The 24,577-nt window shown below is 45.8% G+C and overlaps 11 protein-coding genes across 11 annotated transcripts; 4 read left to right on the plus strand and 7 right to left on the minus strand.

Moving 5' to 3' along the window:
* Positions 1 to 363: 363 nt before the first annotated feature.
* Positions 364 to 654, plus strand: PUMCH_001188 (uncharacterized protein; the record flags this gene model as incomplete). Its single annotated transcript, XM_063020252.1, has 1 exon — positions 364 to 654. The coding sequence occupies one exon, from the start codon at positions 364 to 366 to the stop codon at positions 652 to 654; it is 291 nt and encodes a 96-aa protein (XP_062876322.1).
* A 320-nt stretch (positions 655 to 974) lies between these two features.
* Positions 975 to 3,101, minus strand: PUMCH_001189 (uncharacterized protein; the record flags this gene model as incomplete). The annotated part of the gene is made up of 1 exon (XM_063020253.1): positions 975 to 3,101. One exon carries the CDS (start codon positions 3,099 to 3,101, stop codon positions 975 to 977), a length of 2,127 nt encoding a protein of 708 aa, XP_062876323.1.
* Positions 3,102 to 3,389: 288 nt separating this feature from the next.
* Positions 3,390 to 5,723, minus strand: PUMCH_001190 (uncharacterized protein; the record flags this gene model as incomplete). The annotated part of the gene is made up of 1 exon (XM_063020254.1): positions 3,390 to 5,723. The coding sequence occupies one exon, from the start codon at positions 5,721 to 5,723 to the stop codon at positions 3,390 to 3,392; it is 2,334 nt and encodes a 777-aa protein (XP_062876324.1).
* A 1,198-nt stretch (positions 5,724 to 6,921) lies between these two features.
* PUMCH_001191 (uncharacterized protein) lies at positions 6,922 to 7,617 on the minus strand (the record flags this gene model as incomplete). Its single annotated transcript, XM_063020255.1, has 1 exon — positions 6,922 to 7,617. The coding sequence occupies one exon, from the start codon at positions 7,615 to 7,617 to the stop codon at positions 6,922 to 6,924; it is 696 nt and encodes a 231-aa protein (XP_062876325.1).
* Positions 7,618 to 8,133: 516 nt separating this feature from the next.
* Positions 8,134 to 10,524, minus strand: PUMCH_001192 (uncharacterized protein; the record flags this gene model as incomplete). Its single annotated transcript, XM_063020256.1, has 1 exon — positions 8,134 to 10,524. The coding sequence occupies one exon, from the start codon at positions 10,522 to 10,524 to the stop codon at positions 8,134 to 8,136; it is 2,391 nt and encodes a 796-aa protein (XP_062876326.1).
* Positions 10,525 to 11,902: 1,378 nt separating this feature from the next.
* PUMCH_001193 (uncharacterized protein) lies at positions 11,903 to 13,411 on the minus strand (the record flags this gene model as incomplete). The annotated part of the gene is made up of 1 exon (XM_063020257.1): positions 11,903 to 13,411. One exon carries the CDS (start codon positions 13,409 to 13,411, stop codon positions 11,903 to 11,905), a length of 1,509 nt encoding a protein of 502 aa, XP_062876327.1.
* A 1,847-nt stretch (positions 13,412 to 15,258) lies between these two features.
* On the plus strand, positions 15,259 to 15,795 carry PUMCH_001194 (uncharacterized protein; the record flags this gene model as incomplete). The annotated part of the gene is made up of 1 exon (XM_063020258.1): positions 15,259 to 15,795. The coding sequence occupies one exon, from the start codon at positions 15,259 to 15,261 to the stop codon at positions 15,793 to 15,795; it is 537 nt and encodes a 178-aa protein (XP_062876328.1).
* Positions 15,796 to 16,040: 245 nt separating this feature from the next.
* Positions 16,041 to 16,739, minus strand: PUMCH_001195 (uncharacterized protein; the record flags this gene model as incomplete). Its single annotated transcript, XM_063020259.1, has 1 exon — positions 16,041 to 16,739. The coding sequence occupies one exon, from the start codon at positions 16,737 to 16,739 to the stop codon at positions 16,041 to 16,043; it is 699 nt and encodes a 232-aa protein (XP_062876329.1).
* A 706-nt stretch (positions 16,740 to 17,445) lies between these two features.
* On the minus strand, positions 17,446 to 19,797 carry PUMCH_001196 (uncharacterized protein; the record flags this gene model as incomplete). The annotated part of the gene is made up of 1 exon (XM_063020260.1): positions 17,446 to 19,797. The coding sequence occupies one exon, from the start codon at positions 19,795 to 19,797 to the stop codon at positions 17,446 to 17,448; it is 2,352 nt and encodes a 783-aa protein (XP_062876330.1).
* Positions 19,798 to 20,713: 916 nt separating this feature from the next.
* PUMCH_001197 (uncharacterized protein) lies at positions 20,714 to 21,520 on the plus strand (the record flags this gene model as incomplete). The annotated part of the gene is made up of 1 exon (XM_063020261.1): positions 20,714 to 21,520. One exon carries the CDS (start codon positions 20,714 to 20,716, stop codon positions 21,518 to 21,520), a length of 807 nt encoding a protein of 268 aa, XP_062876331.1.
* A 344-nt stretch (positions 21,521 to 21,864) lies between these two features.
* PUMCH_001198 (uncharacterized protein) lies at positions 21,865 to 23,889 on the plus strand (the record flags this gene model as incomplete). The annotated part of the gene is made up of 1 exon (XM_063020262.1): positions 21,865 to 23,889. The coding sequence occupies one exon, from the start codon at positions 21,865 to 21,867 to the stop codon at positions 23,887 to 23,889; it is 2,025 nt and encodes a 674-aa protein (XP_062876332.1).
* Positions 23,890 to 24,577: the final 688 nt, after the last annotated feature.

Consider the following 24,577-nt stretch of genomic DNA (forward strand, 5'->3'; position numbering starts at 1 on the left):
TATTCTCAAGGAATATAGACCCAAGATGCGTCTGGGTCCAAAGCAGTTAAATATTCAAAACAAGTTTATCTCGAAAAATAACACAAAATTGATTAATCTAATCAATTGAGCCAAATCTACATGCCATTCTCCTTCAACCAACGCACTCCGTACTTCGTATCGAGAAAGAGCCTAAACTGTGTCAAAGCTAAATACCGATGACCAGAAGAAAAACAGAGAAAAGTAAAACCCAACTCACATTACTTCTTTGAATTTCCACAACCATTAAAAAATTGTCATGTTCTCTATCTCATCCACTAATATCTGACCCATCACTGCTTACTCTGAAGTCTGCAGGTCGATTTCCACCTACTACTACTTCTAATGTGGCAGAGACTACAAATCCACAGCAAACCGTTTGTTCGGCGCTTGTTGACGCCGCCAACGGAAGCATACGAACGTAAGATCTTCGACATCCTCGCATCCAAGTTTTCGCCCAAAAAGCTCGACGTCAAGGACGTCAGTGGTGGATGTGGATCCATGTTTGCCATTTCTGTCGAGAGTGAAGCGTTCAAGGGGCTACCGATGGTCAAGCAGCACCGTTTGGTCAACGATGCTTTGAAGGAGGAAATTGCCAAGTGGCACGGTCTTCAGTTGAAGACAAAGGCTGTCTAATGTATATAGAGAATATAGATTCGTTTAAAGTGAGACTTTGTAGAGCAAATGCATTGGATTTATTTTGGGTAGAAACGAATTCTGATAGAACTATTGACAAATTGAATTTCTATAGCTGGCACTCGTTCTCGTTGTGATATCTGATTCTATCTAGGTGCTTGGAAATCAACGATGCAGAAGGCTCCAATTTTTGAACATGATATAAAACACTGGAGTGGGAGACAATTGTCATCTCATTCTCAATAGTCAGAAGAAAGCAACTACTCGAACTACATAGAGTCTCTGTAAATGTTGTATTGTACACGTTATGTAAAAGAGATTTACTCCACAATCTCCTCCTTCTCTTCGATGATCTCCTCCTTGATCTCCTCCACAATCTCGGCCTCCACATCCTGCTCCTTGGATTCGTGGGTAGCGTACTTGGATCTGTACTCCTTCCACTCTTCCAACAACTTGTGACGCAACAAGATAGCATCTCTGGTGGCAGCATCTGCCTCCATAGCATCGATCTCGTCGAATTGAGCGCTGTACTCACGGATTCTCTTCTTGACAGACTTGATGTCTGCAGAGGTGAGCAAGGTTGCAGGTCTTGGTCTCCAGATCAAGTCCTTGAACTGCTCAACGGTCTCGTCGAGCAACAAGTTACCAGTGAAGTCGTACAACTTGTAACCGTTCTCGATGGAGTGCACCCAGGAGGTAGACCAAGCAGCAAGGAATCTTCCAGATGGGTCCCAGGAGATGTTGGTCATACCGCCAAACTTCTCGTTCTTCAACAATTTGACCTCAGAGAGCTTAGGGTTCTTCTCGTTCTCGAATTGGGTGTCGTAGAAGTCCAACTCACCAGAAGACTTAGCAATGGTAGCGGTGACAGCGTATCTGCCGAAAGGAGACCAGTAGATAGTGTTGGTGTGCTTGTTTTCAACGTTACTCAAAACCTTGAACTTGACGGCTTTACCCTTGGTAGGAGCCTCACGGACGTAGAAAGAAATGTTGTTTCTTGGAATAGCTGGGTTGTTGTTACCGTCATCCAATCTGGAGATGATAATGAACTTCTCAGACTTTGGTTCCCAGGCGAAGTTGATACAAACCTCCTTCAACTCCAACTTCTCGACAGGCACGTCTCTCTCGGTAGTTCTGAAGAACTCCAAGTTGGAGAAGAAGGTCTTTCCGGACTTGGTGTGACGGTCGACCTTGACACACAACATGTCTGCTTGGTCTTGCCAGTGCATCTTGACGTCACTGACCTGGAACACGTTGATGGTTCTGATGACCTTTCTGGATGGAATTTGCATCAATGCAACTCTGGCGGTCTGGTTGGTGGTTTCTGGGGTCCAGTAAGACAATACATGCTCACCGCCCTCGACACGGGAACCAGAAAGCTTGACACCGGCTGGGGCCCACTCGAAGTCCACAATACCCTCGATCTTGACCAACTTCTTCTCCAACAATTGGAACGAAGGAGTCTCGTAGATGGCCAAAGCATCAGGACCTTGACGACAACAGTACTTGTCGTCGAAAGACCACTTGACCAAAGGCCATGGCATCTCCTTCAGGCCCTCCAAGTGTGGTGGCAAAGCGAAAGTTCTGACGGGCTCACCGGTAAGCAAGTCCCAAATGACCAACTTGTGGCCCTCAGACTCAGGACCGAATGGGAAGTCCTTCAATTCCTCGGCGGTGGTAGGACGCTCGATTGGGGTAGGGGCCAAGGTGACCATGTACTTCTCGTTTGGCGAGAAGTCGATCAAACGAACCTGTGGGTGAACAAACTTGTTGATGCGCTCAAAGTTCTCACCACCCCACGATTGAATACCCTGAGGATGGATGGAGAACATGTAAGTACCCTTGGGCGAGAACTTGGCGTACTTGGAGGTGAAACCCTTGCGAGGCTCGAAAACGGCCTTGGGCTCGTTCTTCTTGTTGCTCCAGTAAACACCAACGCTCTCGGAGAAGTGCAAGGCGACCTGGTCGCGGCCACTCTCGTCCATCAACCACGACTTCAAGTAGCCGTGAGACTCCATTGGAGGAATCTCTGGCTCCACAAACGACAGAGGAACGCTACCCTCACTACAGTACTTCTCGATGTCCGAGATCTTGTTCACATACAATCTGTGCTTGGCGTCCAAAGGCTTTCCGTTGAGTTGGGATACAGCAGCAGAGGCCATCTCGGCGGTCTTGTACTGAGCAAAGAGGAAACCCTTGGTCATGTTGTCTTCAACAGGGAGATAGATACCGGCCTCGCCTTCCAAAACCTCGCCGGCCTTGCTCAAGAACTTGCGCAAGACCTTTTCCAACAAAGGTGCTTTGGAGGCTGGAGCTTTAGGGGCACCGTCGACGACGACGTAGTTTTCGGAACCCAAGTCGGCGCTGACGGCGTACTTGGCCTCCAAGTCGGAGAAGTCGATGTCGTCCAAGTTGATTTGGCTCTCGAGCTCTTTGAGAGAGGGCATTTTGTGTTTGGGAGAGGACTTGGTGGTCTAAAAATTTTTCAGTGGGGGGCCGGTGCACGGATGCGGTGAGAGAGGAACACAAATTATGGGAAAGTTGGGGTGAAAGTTGGGGGCGAAAATATGGAAGGGGTGAAGAATTGGGACTCTGAATTGGCTGGTTTTGTAGAATTTCTTATTTTGTTTGGATGATGTAATATAATGGGTAGACATGTATCATCTAGATAGTATTGAAGCGGGACTCTGAAACACATTCAGTAATGCTGTTTGTCGCTACTCAAATAAATAAATTTATACATTAGCAAACTTTGAGTTTTCTACTCGAAGCTCGTTGAAACGCCGCTGAGCAGCTCTGCTCTCCGATACACGCGCTTCACGCTCGGCCTTCCAGCGGTTGGTGAGTTCGTCGATCCGGTACTGGTTTTCCTGTGGAAGATTTTCCTTCTCCAATTTGAGCTGCTTTTCAAGTTCCTCAATGTGTTGCACTAGATATTGATGACGTTTCTTGGCCACAACCTTGTCCTCTTCTTGCTTGAGTAGTAGTTTGATGTGATCCTTGACGATCACATCTACGGCTTTCGCAAAAAACCCAAAGACGGAATTATGATGATCAAGAGCAAAGGTCACCGTTTCGGGCGTCAGTAAGAGTAGCTTGGCACATAGCGGGGCAAGGGACTCGAGCTTCCGTGTGGGTTCAACGAGCGATTTATCGTCTGCGATTTTGTTAAATGAGACAAGAAGCCTTTGGAAATATCGCATGTCTGCCAAAAACACATCATTGAACAATTTGGCATAGATCTCATCTTGCAGTACTGTAGTCGTATCTTCAACTTGTTGCACCGGTGTTCTCTGGCGCAGAAGCTCTCTTGTCAAATTATCAATGGTATTTCGGAGAGAATCCTTGTCATTTTGAAGGGATTCAACTTCGTATGAGAGTCGGATCTTTTCGGACGTGAGGACACGCTGCTTTTCAACAGCAGCATCAAGTTCTCGTTGGATTCCATCGAAGTCTGCTACATTGGACCGCAACGCTGACACTTCTCTCTTCTGATTGTTGAGTTGATTGGTGAGGGAATTGATCTTGGTACTGGCATTATCCTGAGAGACGCGGAATCTTTCGGACAACTCTTTGTACGCAAGTTGCAAAGCCTCGTGTTCCCGTTGCAAAGTGTTGTCATCTTCTTTTCCAACCACAGCGCTTGAGAAGATGGTTTGTTCGCTCAGATCTTGGGAAGAGCTCCTCCGGTTTGCCTCTTTCAAAGCTTCAACTTCATCTTGAAGCTCGTCGATTCTGGCCTGATATACTTTAAAGGCATCGGCAACTTCTTCGCTTGTTGGTAAATAGTCGTCCAGCGACTCTTGGGAAATGTTGATGCTCTGCTGGCTATCGGAAGGACTTAGCGGTTCATGAACGGTATCATTGGGTTTGACGTCACCCTTGTCGCTCAAGTTAAGATGCTCGAACCGTTTTCGCATTTCGAATTCATCATGCTGGCCACCATTTTTTTTGGAGGCAGAGGAGTGCAAGTACTCCAGTAACAAGGGCCGAGCGGCCTTCATTATCTCCTGTGGAGCAAGACTCAAATCTATTTTCTTTTCACAACCTATCAACTCGAGTAAATCTACCAATTCAGAGCTCCAGGCCCTGAGAATGTGGTCCAAGGATGTGGCGCGTTGATCGGCCTCCTTCCACCTATTCTGGAAGTCCTCAAGACTTTCGTGCAAATCCTCCACTAGAGCCGTGATATCCGCAAGTTCGGATTCCGACGCGGGGTTTTTGGTTGGAGTTGCCGGGTCTACAAAAGGCAGCGAGCTCGCCAAGGATCCAGCGTTCCACAGCTGGTGAAGTATCTCAAGATCCCCTGCGTCAACACTATGCTTTTCTATTAGGTCTTGAAGAAACTTCTCGTAGAGTCTAATTTGGATTTTACAGTTGGTGAGCAGCTTAGTGAGTTCGGCAATTCTAGCGTTTGAATTGATATCGGAAACAGAATCCGCGGCAAGCTTTCTTTGTGTCAAGTACTGCCGTTGGCCCACGGTGAATTTCTGCGGGCTGGCAGACTTACACGCAAGCCAGAAGGATTGGTCCTCTGGTGCTCTTGTGGGCTTATGGTCGTCTAAGTTGATGTCGAGATCGAACTGTTCGCCAGTGTCGTCAAGAAATGAGGAGTTCTGGAACTCGATTTCGCTGCCACTGGACAGACCACGCAGTAGTCGTGACAGATTCCTATTTCTAGAGAAGGACGACTCAGCTATACTTGAAACGTCTTCTCTGGCCAATTTTTCTCTAATAGGTGAAACCAAATAATCTTGCTGTGGTTGTGTTTTGGGGGTGGCAAGGGCTTTGTCCTTAGACATGGCTATGGTGTGTGTTTCAGGGTGTGTTTCAGGATGTGTTTCAGGATGTGTTTCAGGATGTGTTTCAGATTCGAGATTCGCGAGTTTTGAAACAGAGCTGAAACGAATTGACCGATCTGCCGCAAAAGAGGGTCCCTCAATGTCATTTCTGCGCGAGTTGTTATGAGAATTAGGTATGGGGTTCGTCACAAACAGACTAGAGTCGCAACTCAAAACGAGATCAGTCTCGTTTGATTCTTGGCCTGAGACGTCGGGGCTACTGTCCATGGAGGTCTAATATATATGATTAGCGTCAGATGTTTTACTTTTTAATTGAGGGTGGCCAGGTACGGGCCGAGGATCTATTTTGATCTATGTAGTTTGTTGTTGTGGTGTTATTGTTTACCTGTACATGGAGATGGGAGTAGTAGTGAGTTGAGATGAGATGCGACAGTTTAGATGGGAGAGTATTTAGTTTTTTTTTGAGAATGAATATGACTGAATATGACTGAATTACTCGGGGTTTTTCTTTTGGTGGAGTTTCGAGAATTTTGTGTGAAGAATGTGTCACTTACACGCTGTATTGGAGATTCTGACAGATAACAATACAGAGAGGAACCTGCCGTGTCATGCAATTTTGTAATGAGTGAAATTACTCAACTTTAAACGAAAATAAATGGTATTCATCTCTCATTCTCTATAGCAGCTTGTCTATACATCGCATCAACTATGCCTTGTGTAATTCGAGTCTGAATCACCGATGCAAAGAGGCAACTGTCGTTTCGTATAATTCTGTGATTAATGAGAGCTTTCAATTTCAAATGTAATCTTGTTGTTAGTAATCATCATTTTCTATAGAAGCTTGTCAATACACCATATAAACTATGCCTTGTGTAGTACAAGTATTGGCCAAGAGTGATTTGATGATCGAACGCCGAGCTGAACTTTCCTTCCGACCATTACCCATCAGTTGATATTCTAAGCAATATTTGCATCGCGGAAAGATTATGTCAATAGTACTTCACTATTCGAGCACGCATAACAAAGTATGCCCGGCGCCTTGTATAATTGCATCAGCCAAACTGAACACTTGACTTACTTTTGCGGTCGTCTGATAGAAATACACAAATTTTCAGCCAAAACATTGTTATTCAAGCGCAAACATTTACATCACCTAATACCTACAACATGAGCGGAGATGGCTATACCAGCGACGGTGCATATTACTTACTCTCACTGGAAGTTGTATCCCCGTTGCTCGCTTTTCCTGGAAACTTTGATCAAGACGATGATTCTCATCCCCCGGAGGAAGACTTGCCACCGTACGCGGTCATAGACCCTTTGGCAAATGAGGTGGAAGACGAACTGGAGCCAATTCTTCCAGGGTACGAGAGCAACCCGTACTGAAACTAAATACAGCGTGTACCAACTTCTAATTTAAGATTCTATTTTGTTCAATAGGCTACGTATACAGCGGGCACAGAGCTTAGGTTGCCATCTCGGTGTCCTCCTCATCCTCGTCGTCCTCGTCGTCCTCCTCCTGCGCAAACTTGATTGCCTCCTGCAACAAGTCTTCGGGGACGAACTGGTGCTGGCCACCAGTCTCTTCAAGAGAACACCAGGTGATTTCCAACTCGTAGTCCTTATCCTTGTTATCCTCGTGCGCCTGGCGGATGATACGCGCAGCGTGTTTCACTGCCTCACGCACGGTCAACTCCTCGAAATTCAATTTCTCCAACTCCGACTTGGCGGTCTGTCTGCCCTTACCGGTGGCAGCGCCTGTGTATCCCCAGTACGTTCCACTGGGCTCGATCATGTACAAATGTGGACCGTTGGCGTCGACACCACCAACGATAGAAACAACACCAAAGGGACGCACAGAATTGTAACAGGTGTAGTTCTGAACATAGAGACCCAACCGGTCCATCAAATGCGGGATACTGACTGGCTCCTTGTACATGTTGGAGTATGTGCTAGCCTCATCACGACCACGGTTCACGAAGTGACGTCCATCTGGCAACAAGCCGGAGTATGCAACTCCAATGTGTCTATCTATGGTCTGTATTCTTTTGTTCTTGCCAGGCACCAACAATTTGGAGTTGACGATTTTCTCCACAGCCAATACGACGCCATCTTTGGCTTTGATACCAATTGAGGTGGAGCCGTTCTCCACAGCCTTCATGGCGTACTCGACTTGGAAGTTTCTTCCATCTGTTAGTTAGTATATGGATCCAATCGGTGGTGTTTTGGGTGAATCTGGGTTTTGGGTGAAAGTACATACCGGGCGAGAATACACTATTGGACAAGTCGTAACCAGTACCTATCGAAGTCTAGAGTTGTTAGTGGGGTCTATTAGGATAATTGGAGATAACATACCATGTTGTGTGGGGAATTGTAGGTGTGTGGTTAGTGGTGGAGATTGGTAGTATGGTTTGCCACTAATGTATGGGGGAGGATCACGTGAAACTCTTAGAGGGAAGATGGAGAGAAATAGTCGACGAATTTCAATTGTTAATTGTAGGGGAGTTTCAGAATGGATCTTTATTTTTAAATTTGTAAATCTTCACTGTTGGTTCGTGTCAATGTGCGGTTTATCGTTGACACATATACTTCACTCACTTACTGAATCAGACAAAAAATACCTATGTCATTGGATGATTTCTATAAAAATCTAAAAATTATTCCCTTTCTTGCAAACTCACAAAGCAAAGCATCGTTCGATGTTGTCGGCGTTGTTTCCAAACCAATTAGGAGCCGTGACACCAAAAGAGAAGACAATAAATAGAATCGATAACGCGAGATTAAACCCAGTATCAAGCCCGGCAGCGACAACATAATTATATTTGCGCCATAATTTGTGTCGATACCGGTAAACGTAAAGCATGACAAACGTGCCGGCAATGAATTTCGAAAGATATCCAGTGGAAATGTTACCATAGAAATGGCTCATGGTGGCGAAAAAAACCGTCGTGTTCCATAGATGGAACTGTAAGCCACTTTTAGGAAACCGTTTATGAAGTAAAAAGACACAGAGTGGTGCCACGACTCCAAGAACAAATCCATAAGGCAAGAGTGGATAGTTCTGAAACAATCTCTTGGGTCCCAAGACAACATACTGAATAGCATTAGTGTGATACGTCACAACTGCCTGTCCAGTCCATTGATGCAAAGGATCCTTCAACTTCCCGCTCAAGTAGTCCCACTTTGTTGACATCACCCACCTAAAAGTGAAATAATTAATTGGAACTCCAATAAGCTCTCCATAGCATTGCGAAAAAAAGACAGCTTTGGGCGGAATGTGATTATAGAATCCCAACTTCATCAGTTCAAGATGGAATTGTGAACGATACCAAGCGTTGCCAGCAACGCTTCCAAAAAATGCAGCACCTCCCGGGTGTCTGTTAGGTTGGTTTTGAACCAAAAAGCCATACAAGAGCTCGTTGAACGTTCCTATAGGGAGCTGAAAATTAGACGTGGCATAAAGCCACATCAAGGGAGTGACGATAATGGAGCCTACCAAAAGCCCGATGATGCACGTCCACCAAGGCATGAATAAATAGCCCGCCGAGTGGACCCAGCCAAGAGCGAGGGCCGAGCAGATAAAAAGACCCGCATACCATGTAATTGGGACATCTTCGTAAACTCTGTTAAGCTTGTTGAGTCTATCGTTGTGGGCTTTGCGCGTTCCGGACCAGCTCAGCTTGAGTTTGTCGTAGCCGAAAAGAACAACCCATGCGATTCCTGACAAATAGCCAGCGTAATCAAAAAACATGTTCCAGGCTCTTTGCGCTCCTAAATGAACAGGGCCATAGTGAGCATAAGCGGTGGCGTTGAATAGACCGTCTGCGGTCAAGAGCTTCTCCGAAGGATAGATAAGCCCATCTGAAGTGAAGAGTTTGTTTGACATGAGTCCGTGCTTGAATGAAAACAACAGAGACCATTTGGCGAGCGGGATGAGAACCCATGCTCCGAGAGCAAATGCAATGAACTGAATAACTTGAACCCAGTACGGATAGATCATCACCAGAGACGTGATGTTGGCCCAGTCAAAGGAGAAATTGAGGAACCCCATTCCTCCCAAGCCAGAGCCAATGAAATTGACAGTGGGGTTGTTTGGTGCCATATAGCAGAGCACAGCCACCGAAGAGACCATCGGGAAGAGAAACTCCGGAAAAAAGTGCCACAAGCAAAACACAAGCGCGCACCAATAGAACACGGTCATCTGCAACCGGCCACTGCGGCTCGTCTCGCGAGCCTGGCTCTGTAAGAGCGCTGTTTGCATCAAAGACTGCGGCCACGGGAACTGCGGATCGTAGCTCACGACGTTTTTGGCGATGGCGGCATACGAGTAGCCTATGAACACTATCGCCCACATGAACAGAAGGGCGGCAACCGCGGGCACACGGACGCCAAAGAAAAGCTCAACCAACGCCAACGCGTTAGTGGCCAAGTTTCCTGTCGCGCCGCTCTTCGCGGTGATGGTGAGGAGGGTCGTTTCCTTGACTGACCACGGGCCAGGATTGAGGTCAAACAGAAGCCCCAACAACCGCACACGACGCTTAGGAAGCACGCGCGCCATCCATTTCCCAGCCGCATGGCCCGCAATCTGCACGAAGAAAATAGAATATGCCGCCGAGGTGGTCCGGAACGCATTGACAGTGTCGATGAACGCACCAGGAACGATGAACAACGTTGAAAGCACAAAGTACCGGAACGTGATCACCGGCACCGTGGGATCATCGGTCAAAGGCACCGTTTCACGAACAGTCGGAGACAAATCCTTGAGATCGTCGTCGATGAGCGGCTGCTCTGTATCTGTCGAGCTCTCAGTATCAAAAGAGGACCGTTTGAGATGTAGACTTTCGGAGCTGGCGCCGTTGCCGCTCGTTTGACTAAGGGTATTTGAACTTCCAGAGCTCAGTCCAATCGTCAGCCCTATACTCTTGGCACTTCCCGAGAAGCTTCCTCGATTCTGAGTGTCGGTTGATCCATGCGTAGTATGGTGTCTCAGATCGGGAGCCACAGTTTCAGATGAGGATGCAGAGGTGCTTAGTAGAGGAGTCTCCTCGCCGGTGTGAGCTGGAGACATGGGATAGATAAACAATGAAAACGAGTAAATGAAAAGGTGTTATTTGTGAAAATTTGTGCCGTCAAATTGTGCGGCTGGGTTTGTTTGGCTTGATAAGTAAGCAGCCCTATGGACTCATCTCACGTGCCGGCATACGGGGTCAGCGATGGCTGCAAATGGCTGCAAATTGTTGCTGCAGGACGATAAGTGAGTTTGGAATACGCGAGGTGAAAGTCGTGGAATGTGGGAATGCGCGGGATAGTGTGGAAATTTGTGGAAATGTGCGGCTAGTGGATGATAATGCGTGAGTTTGATTTTGTTTCAAAGTAGCGTGTTTCCGAATTTTCGCATGGGGATTGTTGAAGCTTTGGGCGCAAGTGTAGTGCAGCAACTGTCTTGGAGAGATGTGTGAGTGACATCTACTTTGGGGTTAAATGACTGAATCTTCTAGGATTGTTATTTGTTTAAATCGGGGATTTGTTCGAAATCCGTGGTATTGACGGGTTTCGGGGATTGTATGGGCGGACTATGATTTCAAGATGTTTCTCCAGGTTGAGTCACCAAAAAAATCCAAAGAGCAACTCGAACCCTCTCTTATTTTGTACTAAAACGACTTTTGAATTTTATTAGTAGAAAAATTTGTTAAGTCATTTGTAAAGTCATTTGTAAAGTCATGTTGCTGACTTCATTGTGTTTCTTGAACCGATCTTATTAGACCCCATCGACTGCATTCTTAACAATTAGTCGATTCAAGGCCTCGCGTTAATACATCTTCGCCATCTCATTATGAAGTTCACAGGTGCAATAACATCGTTACTTTCAATCTCGTTAATTCAGACAGTATTGCAGGATTTACCCAAGTGCTTCATCTGAAGTGAAACCGAGAAAGGTTTGAACAGACGAGCAATGACCACATTCACTACATTGGCAAAACAAAATTATAAATGGTCGCTCTCTCGCGATAACTTGTATGTTTATGCCTATTCTACATTTTTGGTGCATCTATTACACCCCCACCTTCTGTAGACCACGACTATAGCCAGTGCCACACCCTTCACTATCAATTGAACTCAAGCTGTTAAAAACAGACGAAAAAAAAAGGATTTAATCTCAAAATACTAACAAGTCTGTGCTAATCCAAGCACATCGAATACCACGTCTCAGACACAGATTCAAGGTCCAAACCTCTTCAACCAAGCCAAAGCAACCAACAGACACAGAATTCGCAAATCGCCACTTTCAAAAAACAAATAGTTCAAGATGAAAATTAATTATCCACATCTCCTCCCACAATCCAAGTTCTCCCCCATTGTTCACTTTTTTGCACCCAGGGCCTTGGTGCACCGGTGTACCTCATCCAATAGTGGCCCGGCTTTTTCCAACTACAGTCCGCTTTTTCCTAGCACAAACACTCCCACCAACCCCAGCCACAATGCTCTCCTTCAGAACCTTGGCCAAAGCCTCCGTGGCTGCCTCGGCTTCTCCTGCCAGATACCTCTCGGCGGCCGCCAGATTGTGTGCCAGCGCCCCGGAAGATCCCAACAAAGCCTGGAAGAGTGCCATGGGTCAAATCCCCCAGAAAGTCACCGACGACGGCTTGATCTTCAACAAAACAACGTTCACAGAGTCGATGGACGAGGTGGACATGACGTGGCGTAACGACGACGACCCCCACTTGGTCGACAAGCAGAACACCAAGATCAGACACTTCACCATCAACTTCGGTCCACAGCATCCAGCCGCACACGGTGTGTTGCGTTTGATTTTGGAGTTGCAAGGTGAGGAGGTTGTCCGTTCGGACCCTCACGTTGGTTTGCTTCATCGTGGTACCGAGAAATTGATTGAATCCAAGACATACATGCAAGCTTTGCCCTACTTTGACCGTTTGGACTACGTCTCCATGATGACCAACGAGTTGGTGTTCGCGCTTGCTGTGGAGAAGCTTCTTAATGTTGAGGTTCCTTTGAGAGCCAAGTATATCCGTACCTTGTTTGGTGAGATCACCCGTGTGTTGAACCACTGTATGTCTGTGTTGACCCACATTATGGATGTGGGTGGTTTGACTCCGTTCTTGTGGGGTTTCGAGGAGAGAGAGAAGTTGATGGAGTTCTACGAACGTGTTTCCGGTGCTAGATTGCACGCTGCCTACGTCAGACCAGGTGGTGTTTCCCAGGACTTGCCAGCTGGCTTGTTGGACGATATCTACATGTGGGCCACCCAATTCGGTGACAGAATCGATGAGACCGAAGAGTTGTGTACTGACAACCGTATCTGGAAGGACAGAACTGTTGATGTTGGTATTGTTACCGCCGATGATGCTTTGAACTACTCCTTGTCTGGTGTTATGCTTAGAGGCTCCGGTATCCCATATGATATCAGAAAGGCTCAACCATACGATGCTTACGAGCTCGTGGACTTCGATGTGGCTGTTGGTTACAACGGTGACTGTTACGACCGTTACTTGTGTAGAATGACTGAGTTCAGACAATCCTTGAGAATCATTGAACAATGTATCAACGATATGCCTGAGGGCCCAGTCAAGGTTGAGGACTACAAGATCTCTCCACCTCCAAGATCCGCGATGAAGGAGGATATGGAGGCCTTGATCCACCACTTCTTGTTGTTCACCAAGGGTTACGCTGTTCCTCAAGGTGAGACCTACACTGCCATTGAGGCTCCTAAGGGTGAGATGGCTGTTTACGTCGTGTCTGATGGCTCTGAGAGACCATACAGATGTAAGATCAGAGCTCCTGGTTTTGCTCACTTGGGTGCCTTTGACCACATTGCTAGAGGTAACTTGTTGGCCGATGCTGTTGCCATTATCGGTACCATGGATTTGGTGTTCGGAGAAGTCGATCGTTAGAGAAACACTCATGTTTTTTTTCTCCTCATTCTCATTCTCTTGCATATTCCCTCTTTGGAGACATCAACATAATATGTTCTCCACTTTTGTCTTTTTAAGACGCCTCTCATCATTTGTATGATAAACAATAAAAGAATAAATTCCGAAAATGAATGTCTTAATGTATTGTGAATATGTACAAGCTATGTGTAACTCAGTGTTTGTGCTGAGTGTTTTCACCCTCCAAAGCACTTGTAGAGGATATACATCGAGCCCGCTCCACCCAACACCGCAAAGGTTGTGAAAGCAGAGCTGCCAGAGTCGTGCGTTTCGTTTCCATACGTTTGCGGCCTTCTGTACATGTATTGGTGACTCAGCGCGCCAGCAGAAGTTGACTCGACAGTTCTAGACTCCTGAGAGCTCCGTCGTTGCCGCATAAGATGTTTGGTGAGTAACTCGTCGCTTACCTTGGTCGCGTCGCCATCCGGAGTGAGTTGTCGTAGCACCAGATCAAGCTCGGTCGCGCTCAATTCCTTCTTGATGATCCGCTGCTCGAACTTCAACTGCTTTGCCAAGTGCTCATCGTAATTAAAATGCGGAACGTCATAGCGATCACCGTGGTTTTTGTGTCTTCCGTCGAAATTATCCTGGCCCGAGGAACCCTCCCCAGTGTAAAAATTGTGCACCTTATGTCTGGTGTAGTTGTACCCACTGGAGGAATAGTTCCCAGCACCACGCCGTGAGTAAGCACGGCTATCTCCATAATGACGGTTTCTCCATTCGCCATTACGTCGAAAGGAACTGGTACCGGTGCTACTCGAACTCCTGCGACCTATTTTGGCATCGTATTCCCGTCTTCTTTTGGCATCCTTGAGAGTATCGTACGCCAGCACCATCTCGGTGTATTTCTTGCTGTTATCATCCTTCTCTTCAACGCTGAGATGTGAATTGAGGTCTGGATGGAATTTCTTCAGGAGTTTTCGGAACTGGGCCTTGATATCAGCCAAAGAGGCATGCAGAGGGACATCTAGGATTTGGTAGTAGTTTTGAGCAGTGGCATACAGACGGACGGCATGCACAGACCCTAAACAGTACATAGCATTTAAGAATCAGCGGGAGTGTGAATATTTGTTTTGGGTGTGAGGTGTAGTTGCGCCGGTTGTGGTAGGCAAGCTGATTTGCAACCCCGATTCGGAGTGCACAAGATTCATCACTGACGATAGGCAGTATCGCATATGGGATCACCGAGTCAAATAATTTTATTGGAATTGATAATTTGAAAGCTCAAATATTTCCAGATGTTTTTCTATTTCTAGGGTTTTTGGGTATTGATGCAGAGAATTTAGAAACATCACCGCAATTGTTGAAACTGAAGTCTCGAGCAAAAGTTGGTGATATTTTAAATAGAATTCGAGAATTAAGTCGTTCTTGTTATTATACAGAAAACTATTTCTTGCATAATCTTCATCAATAAACGATCGTGAGTGGTGGATCTACACTATTAAGTGTGGACATTACAGTCTACGAGTAGCCATCAAATGGACCATCGCATAGATCCAAAAACTCATTGAGTCAATACTTGTTTACAGATTTTATTACAAAATAAATAAAAAAGTTATTCCAATGAAGATTTTTGCCCATTCAGAATAACCCATGGCCAATTGCCACTAGTCCGATCCCACCCAATATCGCCTCAATCAACATACATTCTATGGCAAAACATGCAGTTTGCAGCCAACAGTCTCCATCTCCAGCCCAACACTCAACCCGGAGAAACAAAAAAGGTACAAAAAAAAAAAGATTATGTTCAAGTTGAAGAACTATTCCAAAATCGAATTCTTGTATCTTCCCGCCATATTCTTATATCCGGGTGGCCACAGAACCTTCCAGTGTCCCCCGCGACTAAATGACTTATGGAGGCAAAACTATTGGTCCTGCACACCGCCGGCCAATATATAAACCCGCTGCCATCCCCCATCTTTTCTCCATCAACACCTACACACACCTCATATAATACATCCATAATGGCCAGACAAAGAAGATCCGCTCCTGTTAGATCGCAGTCCAGATCCGCCCACACCGCTGCTGCTCCAGCCGCCGCTCCTCCTCAGGCCCACTACCCACCAGCCGTTTCTCAACCACAAGCCAGCCAAGGCCCTGGTCTCTTCGCCAACATGGCATCCACCGCCGCCGGTGTTGCTGTTGGTTCCACCATCGGCCACACTTTGGGTGCTGGTATCACCGGCATGTTCAGCGGTGGATCCTCTTCTGCTCCAGTTGAGCAGCAGCAGGTTGCACAGAGCCAACAATACCAACAACAGGCCAAGACATGTGATGGCGACGCCAGAACCTTCACCAGATGTTTGGAGGAGAACGGTGGTGATATGCAAATCTGTGGCTACTACTTGCAACAGTTGAAGGCTTGTCAAGAAGCTGCTCGTCAATACTAGATGTCTTGAATGGGCCTCCTAAAATTATTTATTCCATCCCTAGAAATATCTCAAAATACATACGCACATAGTTTCATTGTTCTGTAGAGGCCTTAAAGGTAGTTGTAGAACACGTTTGTGTTCGCCGGGTTAGGCAGTCGTATGTGCCTTTCTGATGGCTATTCGAACTGGCACATTCCCGAGGAAAGTGTTCATGGAGCTAATTTCAGTTTCTTTTATTGGTCTAAGTAGTGTTCATCATGCATTTACTTCTTTTCCTTTCCGTTGAAAGCAAAGTATCCGGCAACTCCGCCAAGACCCAAAACAGCCAACATGGTGACTGGACTGAAACCGCTCTCGGCCTGTGCAGACAGAGGTGGCTTCTGGGTGGCTTTCTCTGCCTCCTCTGCGTCATGGATCTCCGGAGGAACATCCACGGTGCCGGAGTTGTGGTCAACAGCGCGGCTTTGGCTCATGTTCACAACAGATGAGTTGTTGATGTTTTCGTTGAGCGACAGCTGTTGATACTTGGATGAGTCGATTTTGGCGGCCTCCTGGACTGGCGACTGGGCATCGACCGGCTCCGATGCTCGGTCTTGAAGCAGCTCGGGTTCGGCACCAACGGCCTCACCACCATGGACAACACTCGCGTGGTTGGCCTCAACCTTAATCGACAGATGCTGTTCCTTGGAGAGCAATTCCTTCTCCACTTGCTGTTTCTTGACCTGGGCCTTTTCTTGCTGGATAGCCTCCTTGCTCACCGGAGGAACCTTAGGTTCTGCAACCTTCGGAACAAAGTCGTACTTGAATTCCCATTCATTGATCGATGTTTGCGAGGGGAGTTTGTACGAGTCAATTGTGGAGCTGTCATTCTTGGCCAATCTGGTAGCCAGAATCGAGAGGGTTCTGTAACTTGATCTAGCAGCAGCGGCGAGTCTTGGGGTGGCAGCAATGGATCTAAGCATGGTAGTGTGGAATAGTTTGATTGTGTTGAATGTGAAAAAAAAGCGGGGCAGTTGAACTGCGGGACGAGAGTGGTATTTATATGTGGAGGTGGTGGGCCGGGGTGCGATTGGTGGTGGTCCTGCAAATAACAAACATGGGGTTGGATCTGATAAGCACTAATTTAGGCTGACAACTGTGGATGCACAGACACAAATGGAGATTTTTTTTAAGGAGAGTGAATTTTAGAGTTTTGTCACTTGAGATTTTGTGAGCATATTTAAGTAGACGAATTCAAGTTCTAGGGAATGATGGTATGCCTTCTTGTGTAGATACGCTCTAAGTGCATACTTAACGGTGGATAGCTCTTATGTGTCTGAGATCAAAAAAACGGCGAGGTGGGGCAAACAAAATTAATATCACTGAAATGAAATTTTACAAGTTGTTTATTCTGTGAGGCTCTGCTAACGTTTGGAGTGCGGGATCATTGATAGGTTGTGGTGTTATGAAGAGTTTGGCAAATGCAGTTTAACATAACTCTGTCGCTGCCCATGTCTCTTGAATACAAATTTCAAATGATATTAGAATCTTCTTCTACGAAATGGAAATTACAGGTGAAGCCATGAGTTCGTAATTCGTGTTTAGTGTCACAGGTCTGTGACAATGCTAATGACGATCAGACATCTATAAAGAGTGTCTCTTGTACTCCCAAGAGTAGGGAGATGCTGACTAGAACCTCCAGTTCTCGTCCGTTGACTCAATAGCCCAGTTGAATTTGTCTCGAAGGGTTTTCGTGAACAAACGCTCGATCGGAACATTGAACTTCTTCGAGAACACCACGGTTAAACGTGGATCTATATAGTTCAATTTGGACGTTCCAAGAGAAACTTCCGAATTGTCTTCCTTGTCTTTGAGCTGAAGACTGGTTGCTGAGATTCTGGACTCGAGCTTCTCAACTTGGCCTCTGAGTTTCTCCACTGTCAGCGCTCTTGTTGGTTCAACAATTTCTGTCTGCACCTCTTTTTCGTACATAGAGATGGTCTCATCAAGAGTCTCAAGTCTAGTTTTCAATTCATCTTCGTCGAATGGCTCCAAGTTTTCTAGCTTCCTTTTCTCGTTGTCATTGGCGAATTTCCGCGCCACAAGCTGTTGCTGCTTCTCCTTGTGTGCGTGAATGATCATGAGCATTTCCTCCTTGGGCATATCGCTGAGCTCTGCAAAGTACTTGGGGTCTTTTTTGATCTCTTTGGGCTCAAGTCGCAAGATCATCCTCTTGAATCTGAGCTTTTGCCATTCCATTTCCTTTATTCTGTCCTGGATCTTTCCAACAGTTACTGAGTGTGTTTTGCTTACCGTACGCTGGTGATTACACAAGATAGCAACAGTTCTGTTTGCAGCGTTGTACTTCAAAACACGCTCCGCGACAGTTCCCTCGTTTGGAATAAGGTCCATTTGATCTTGCATCGTTTTAGATGCATTGTATGTACGGAACACTTTGGCACTCAATCCTTTCATGTAATTCTGGAGATGCTTATTCAAAATGGATGGATTGATGCGATCGAACAAGTCATCACCTGGTTTTTTGGGGTCCTTTTTGAAGATTCGCAAGTTTTTGAATACCTGACGGTCGACCTCAACTTCTTGGTAAAATCTGATAGAATCTTTACCCAAAAAGTCAAAAACGACTGTTTGCGGCGGTGACAAAGTGACATGCTCGTATCTTAAAGAACAACATCCAACTGTGTCGGCCTCGTCGTCACCTTTCTCTCCACCCGCTCTGAGAGCAAAAATGTCAATGAGATATGTGGCAGTTGCAATTTGACGGTTCTGCATTATGGGATCTTTGAGCATCTTGTGGTAGTCAGCTCTTATATCTTTGATATGATCCTTCAATTTACGAGCAGTTTCGAATTTTTTCATATCCGACACACCCTTAATCGAAGAATTGGCCGCCAATTTGACATACTTGAGTGCGTCTGCGATGTTTTCTTTCCACATAGCTAGCCATACAACAGACTTATCATGCTTTACAGCACCCCAAGAATGTCCCTCAGGGGGAGGGGGAATTGGAGCGTCTGCGCCAAGGTTGAGGGTGATATCTTCAGGATAAACTCTTTTCTTAAGCTTACCGGTCTTTGGGTGAGCTCCGCGACCACGGAAGAGCCCAGGAGGCTCAACTCTGAAATTTCCGACGTTCTCCTTGCGCCCGTTTAACAAGCAAGTACGATATGGCTCTTCTTGAGCATCCTTCTCATCCTTGATAGCTTTCTTCTCAGCCTTGGACAAGTTTTTTTTCTCCTCTCTCAACTTTTCGAAATGAGCGTACATCTTGGAAAAGTCACATTTCTCAAACGACTTAATATTGCGGCCACAACCCCCGCTCTGGGCTAGAACCTCACAGAAGTCTGTAAAGAAGTTTTTCTGGAAAACAGGGTTTTTGGCATGGTCTGTCTCAAGCATGGCCGCGAAAAAACCTGCCACCTCTTCGGCAGCTGGCGGAAGATTCACAGGTTTCCCGTCGTAGTACATCTTGACGTAACTAGGCAATGGCTCGTAAGGCGGAGGAAAAATCACACCGTTGTGTTCGAGCAGCTGCCATCTCTCTGGGCCCTGGCCAAACTTCTCGTCCTCCCACCATTTATAGTCATCTCCCTCTTCCTCGTCTTCTTCTTTGGGTGTAGCACTTCTACCGCGCGAGGGTGTTTCCTGACTCGCAGCAGGTGTTTGTGACAGCAGCTTTCTAGCCGGCTTGGGCGTTGGTGTTTGTAGGCCAGGCTCTTTCTTGGTTTTCTTCTTAGCAGCCTTAGGTGTGGCTGCTGGTGAATCTGTGGTACCCAGGGTATTCTCGTTGTCTTTGGCAGTTCCAGCATCAATTGCGGCCAGGGAGCCATTATCTTCAACTTTTATATCCTTCTTCTTTTTCTTGGGCTTTGGGTTTCCCTGGTCAGTGGTCTTTTTTCTCTTCTTTCCGTTTTCAATCAGCGCCAAAGGAAGCTCTTCGACCTCATCCTTCACGGCTACAGTGACTCCATTTGCAGTTTTTTGAATATCCACCAAGGCGGTGTCTTCGGATATACTCATTGAAGCGATTCGAATGCTCGAAGCATAAAAGCAAGACGCTATCAGTTTCCATTTGGATGCATCACTTATCCTGTGTGTGGCACACGACCAGAGACACGTAGATACAGGGTTTGGGAGACGTGATCGAGGCGTCTTTGGGTCCTTGAAAAATAATTGGATAATAAAGAGGTGAAAGGATCTCTATTGTATTGGATTCTTTTTTCTTTCTTTTTTTTTGGGGAGCAAGGGTAGCATCGAGAGATGCGTTTGAGTTCATAGAAGGGACCAAGTATAGGTTGTTGTAAATGCGAATTGATGGATTCCCTCATATTCTAATAAAGACGTTAGAAATTGAAAGTTGCAGGCAATGAAGTAATGAAAACATACCTCTCCATTTTGTTCCCCGGATGTGTCTGTAATTGGTGGTTGTCGAAGTATGGATTGATCTAGAGGTTGCCAAGTTTAGTTCAAATGCGAAATTAAATGACAAATTCATCTTGAGCTTTTTTCCTGAGAATTTTGAGGAAGTGCTTCGGATTGAATCTAATGGGAGGTAACAGGCTCTCTTCTTTAAAAATCAAGCAAGTCAGTGCTACAAAAATCGCACGCCTAATATTTCCCGAACCAAAAAAAGAAGGATGAAAGAAAAGTTTTCCCTAGATTTCTGACTCAAAACTTGGCCTATTTTTAATCTGCATTTCTTGCTCTTTGTCCACCACAACTCACCACTCAATCTCATTTAACCATACCCAATCTTCCCAAAATCTAATTCGATAATTACATTTGCGAAACTTTCTTCATCTTTAATTTGCACACAATACTACCAAAATTTTACCTTTAATTTCGCTTAGTTCACATCTCACATCTCATCGCCATCGCATCACCACTTCTCCAGGTTTCATCTCTCATCTACTCATCGCCATCACAATACCATATCATGTCACAAATCATTCTACCCGGAGACTCGCTCGCAGAATTAACACAGCTGGAAAGCGCAGTCACAATAGGCCCAGGTATCTATAAATCGCCTCGGTCACAGAACATCATCCCGCTGCACGCTGGAATCCTCAAAGAAGTCACATTAAACAAGAAAACACAAGAGAAACTTATATATGTAGACAGCAACTCCAAGAGATATATCCCTCAAGCAAATGATCTCGTTATTGGAATCGTCATTGGCACGTATTCCGATGCTTTTAAAGTCTCTCTTCAAGAATTCTCGATGCCAGTGCAACTCTCCATGATGGCCTTCCCTAATGCCACCAAGAAGAATAGACCAAATATCAAGGTCGGCCAGGCTGTTTACGCCCGTGTTTCGGAGGCTGTGCCGGAGGTCGCTACCGAGATCGAATGCATAGATCCCGAAACGGGGAAGGATGGAGGATTTGGTGCCCTCGACGAGGCTGGATACCTCTTCGATGTGAATATGAACTTTGCTCGTGAATTGCTCTTCAACAAGAGCTCTGTGTTTTTGGAGAAGCTTGCATCCAGAGCTGCGTTTGAAATCGCAATTGGAATCAACGGAAAGGTGTGGATCAAGTGTGGAGCAACGCCTGACCCTTCAATTGCTAAGGAAGAAGACAAAGAAGATGTGGATATGGATAAGGACCTCACGGCTGCTCGTGTGAATGACATGAAAATGACCCTTGCGGCTGCTAACTATCTCATTTCGTGCCAGTACATCGAGGCTGCTGAGGCAGGCGAGGCTTTGAAGAAGGCGTTCAGAGGCACTACGAAAGCATAAACCCTATATTATTTAGACTGATTGTACATTAGCTATTCGAATGATCTGTCGTGGCGATCGTGGGAACTAGTGAGAACCTATGAGACCATGCTAAATCCACCATAAATTAATCATAGAGGCATCGAAATTCAACGGCAACTTGATAAATTCTTGACCACACACCATTTCTCTCGATGAAACATTGACGGCTAGTGCAGGGTGAACACTTATGATCTCACATCCTCAACAAGTCTAAACGAATCAAAAAAAAAAAAAAAAAAATAATGCCACCCGTAAAATCCTCCTCAGTGAAAGCCAGTCTTGAAACTATGTCATTTCCATATTTCGATCTATCTTCATGAAATATGCAATCCGCTATCGCATCGAGTCCATCGCTTTGCAGCCATCTCCGATTGATCTCCATGCCTAAACCCAACGCGGCCGCTATTGCTGCGCAAAACAAAAGAAAAATCGAAAAGGACAAACGGAGAAAACACTACCATGACTCGCAAGTCCAAGGCACCAACAATTCCTCCATCGTCTCGAAAAGATCAGTGGAAGTTCTCTACAATCCTATAGTTGAACCAGAAACAAAAGAATGGTTCAGGCACTTTGTGCCGAAGGGCAAAAGACGGTCTCCAGCCATCAATAGAGGCTACTGGTTGCGTATGGAAAGTATCAAACAGGCCGTTTTGCGGATCCAGGCAGCTCACGGTTCGCGAGTCAGAATAGTCAATTTGGGCTGTGGATTCGATCCGTTCCCGTTCCAGATGTTGGCCGAGAATAGCATCGAGTGCGAATTCTTTGACTTCGATTATCCTGAGTTGGTTCAGCGGAAGTTGGCCCTCATGAAGGACTCGCCAGAGATCATGGAAGTAATTGGGCCAGTTGTAGAGCAAACAGAAGCCGCGAAGAGGATGGGCGTGATTTTGGCTACCGACACCTATTCTTTGGTCGGATGTGATTTGAAAAATTGTAGATTATACGAAGAACAGCTCCATACATTGCTTGACAGCTCAGATGGCCCTGTCATCTTCATTGCTGAGGTCTCTTTGGCATACATGAAACCAGAGCATGCAAACCCAGTCGTTGAAATACTGTCTCGTCTCCCGAACTCTCACATTTTGGTGCTCGAGCAAATCATGCCGTCCGGAGATAAACACTTTTTTGCACAAAAGATGTTGTATCACTTCCAGCACTTGACGTCGCCCTTGCAGTGTGTGGAAACATATTCCACCAAGGACTTGCAAAAGAAGCGGTTCCAGCAGTATTTCCCTGTGGTTGAGGTTATTGATTTATTCGAAAGCTGGAAACAATTGGTATCGCCAGAGAAAAAGACGTTGGTGGAGACTGTTGAAGAGTTTGATGAATGGGAAGAATTCATTGTGTTCTGCCAACACTATGTGGTGATCCATGCTACAAATAGCTCTCATAGCATATTCAATGAATCGGATTCGATTGAAGACCCTCCAGTTTCTGGGAGCTTGAATATTAGGGCCACGGGAGAGTTGGACCTAAAATTTCCAGCTGCGGCGTCCGGGTCAAACGGTACCTATGTTCATGGAGGTATGTTCCAAACAAGATCTGGTGCTACACAGCTTCTTGATGACGAAGGGCGCATATCTTTTACGACGACAGATGGTCCAGAACCAAGAATGTGTCACACTCTCACAAATTTGGGAAATGGAAATCTTATTTTAATAGGCGGACGAAGTCGTCCTGGTCATGACTATAGTGATGTCTGGATCTTCAACGAACAAGCAGCCACTTGGTCTCTCATTGGTAACTTACCACAGGGTGTATCACGGCACGAAGCCGTAGCTTTAGGTGAAAAGTCTGTGCTACTTTTGAACAAGGACACCTTTTTCAAGATTGAAATATTCGATCAGATTGGAAAGATTCGTTTAGACATCCAACAATTGAGTGCAACAGGAGCCTGCCTACCCTCTCTATCCAGCTGTGGCATAGTCTACGATGTTGAATCAAAGAAGGGTTTCATTATTGGAGGTCTTACGGATAAGTTAAGTCCTCACTTCAATTCCACTCTTTATGAATTTACAATTACACCAGGTTCGTTGTCTATACTACCAGTTATGCAATCACCACATTTCGAAAGAGTTGGGTGCCTAGTCAAGAGAATGGCACAAGAACTCATCATCATTGGAGGTGTTGGTCCAATACCTCAGAACCGAGCTACTACTACGTTTCGAATCAATCTAGACACACAGAGTATCACTGCGCTCCAGATACCTGTTAGTGAATGGGAAGCAGCACCTGTCTTCATAGGGCTGCAATTGGCAGGAGATGCCATTATTGGAGGAGGCACTGTGTGTTACTCATTTGGAAGTCACTACAACAAGGTCTACAAAATTGACTTTTCCCTGATTTAGGTGTTTGTCAAACAAGGGCGATTAGTATAGCCTTGAGTTTGAATGCAAATCAAGAAGATGCCATGAGGGCAATGTCACTACGAAAAGAAACATATTACTAATTGGCCGGGGGCCAGGCTCCACGTGCAAAATACGATCCATTGTCCAAAGACTATGCCTCGGATGTTAATAAACGCCGGAGTCAAGTGAATGACAATTAATTCCATCTGCATACTCTGTACAGAGAAGGGTACTGAACAAAAGAGTCCAAGAATACCCGTTCAACGGCATGATCATGGTCCGGTGTCTAGAAGATCCTAAGCGAAAGAATGGGCCGACAGTATTAGTGAGACCAGGAACCGAGCCTCCAGAGAGATGATCATCGGCGATGGTGAGACAATAACAGTTCCTAATTTAGATGAGCGAATTAACGAATTTAGTTTTTCTTTTTAAAATTTTCGCCTGTCATGAATAGAAATAAAATTTCACTCAAAAATACACTAACAAATAGTTTTATGTGCCAGATTGCAAAGAACACTTTCTGACTACTTTTATTGTTCCCCATCTAAATCCCACGAAGCACAGAAGCGTTGGCCCTGCGTGCATGCAAGCGCCTCTGTCTGCAGTAACGACATCATGCCGGTTGACATGAAGTATGCTATTACAGCTATGGATGAGATGTCTCCGCGGGGGATACAGGCTGGCCCCC

The sequence above is a fragment of the Australozyma saopauloensis genome, chromosome 1 (genome assembly GCF_035610405.1).
Source record: "Australozyma saopauloensis chromosome 1, complete sequence".
Lineage (NCBI taxonomy): Eukaryota > Fungi > Ascomycota > Pichiomycetes > Serinales > Metschnikowiaceae > Australozyma > Australozyma saopauloensis.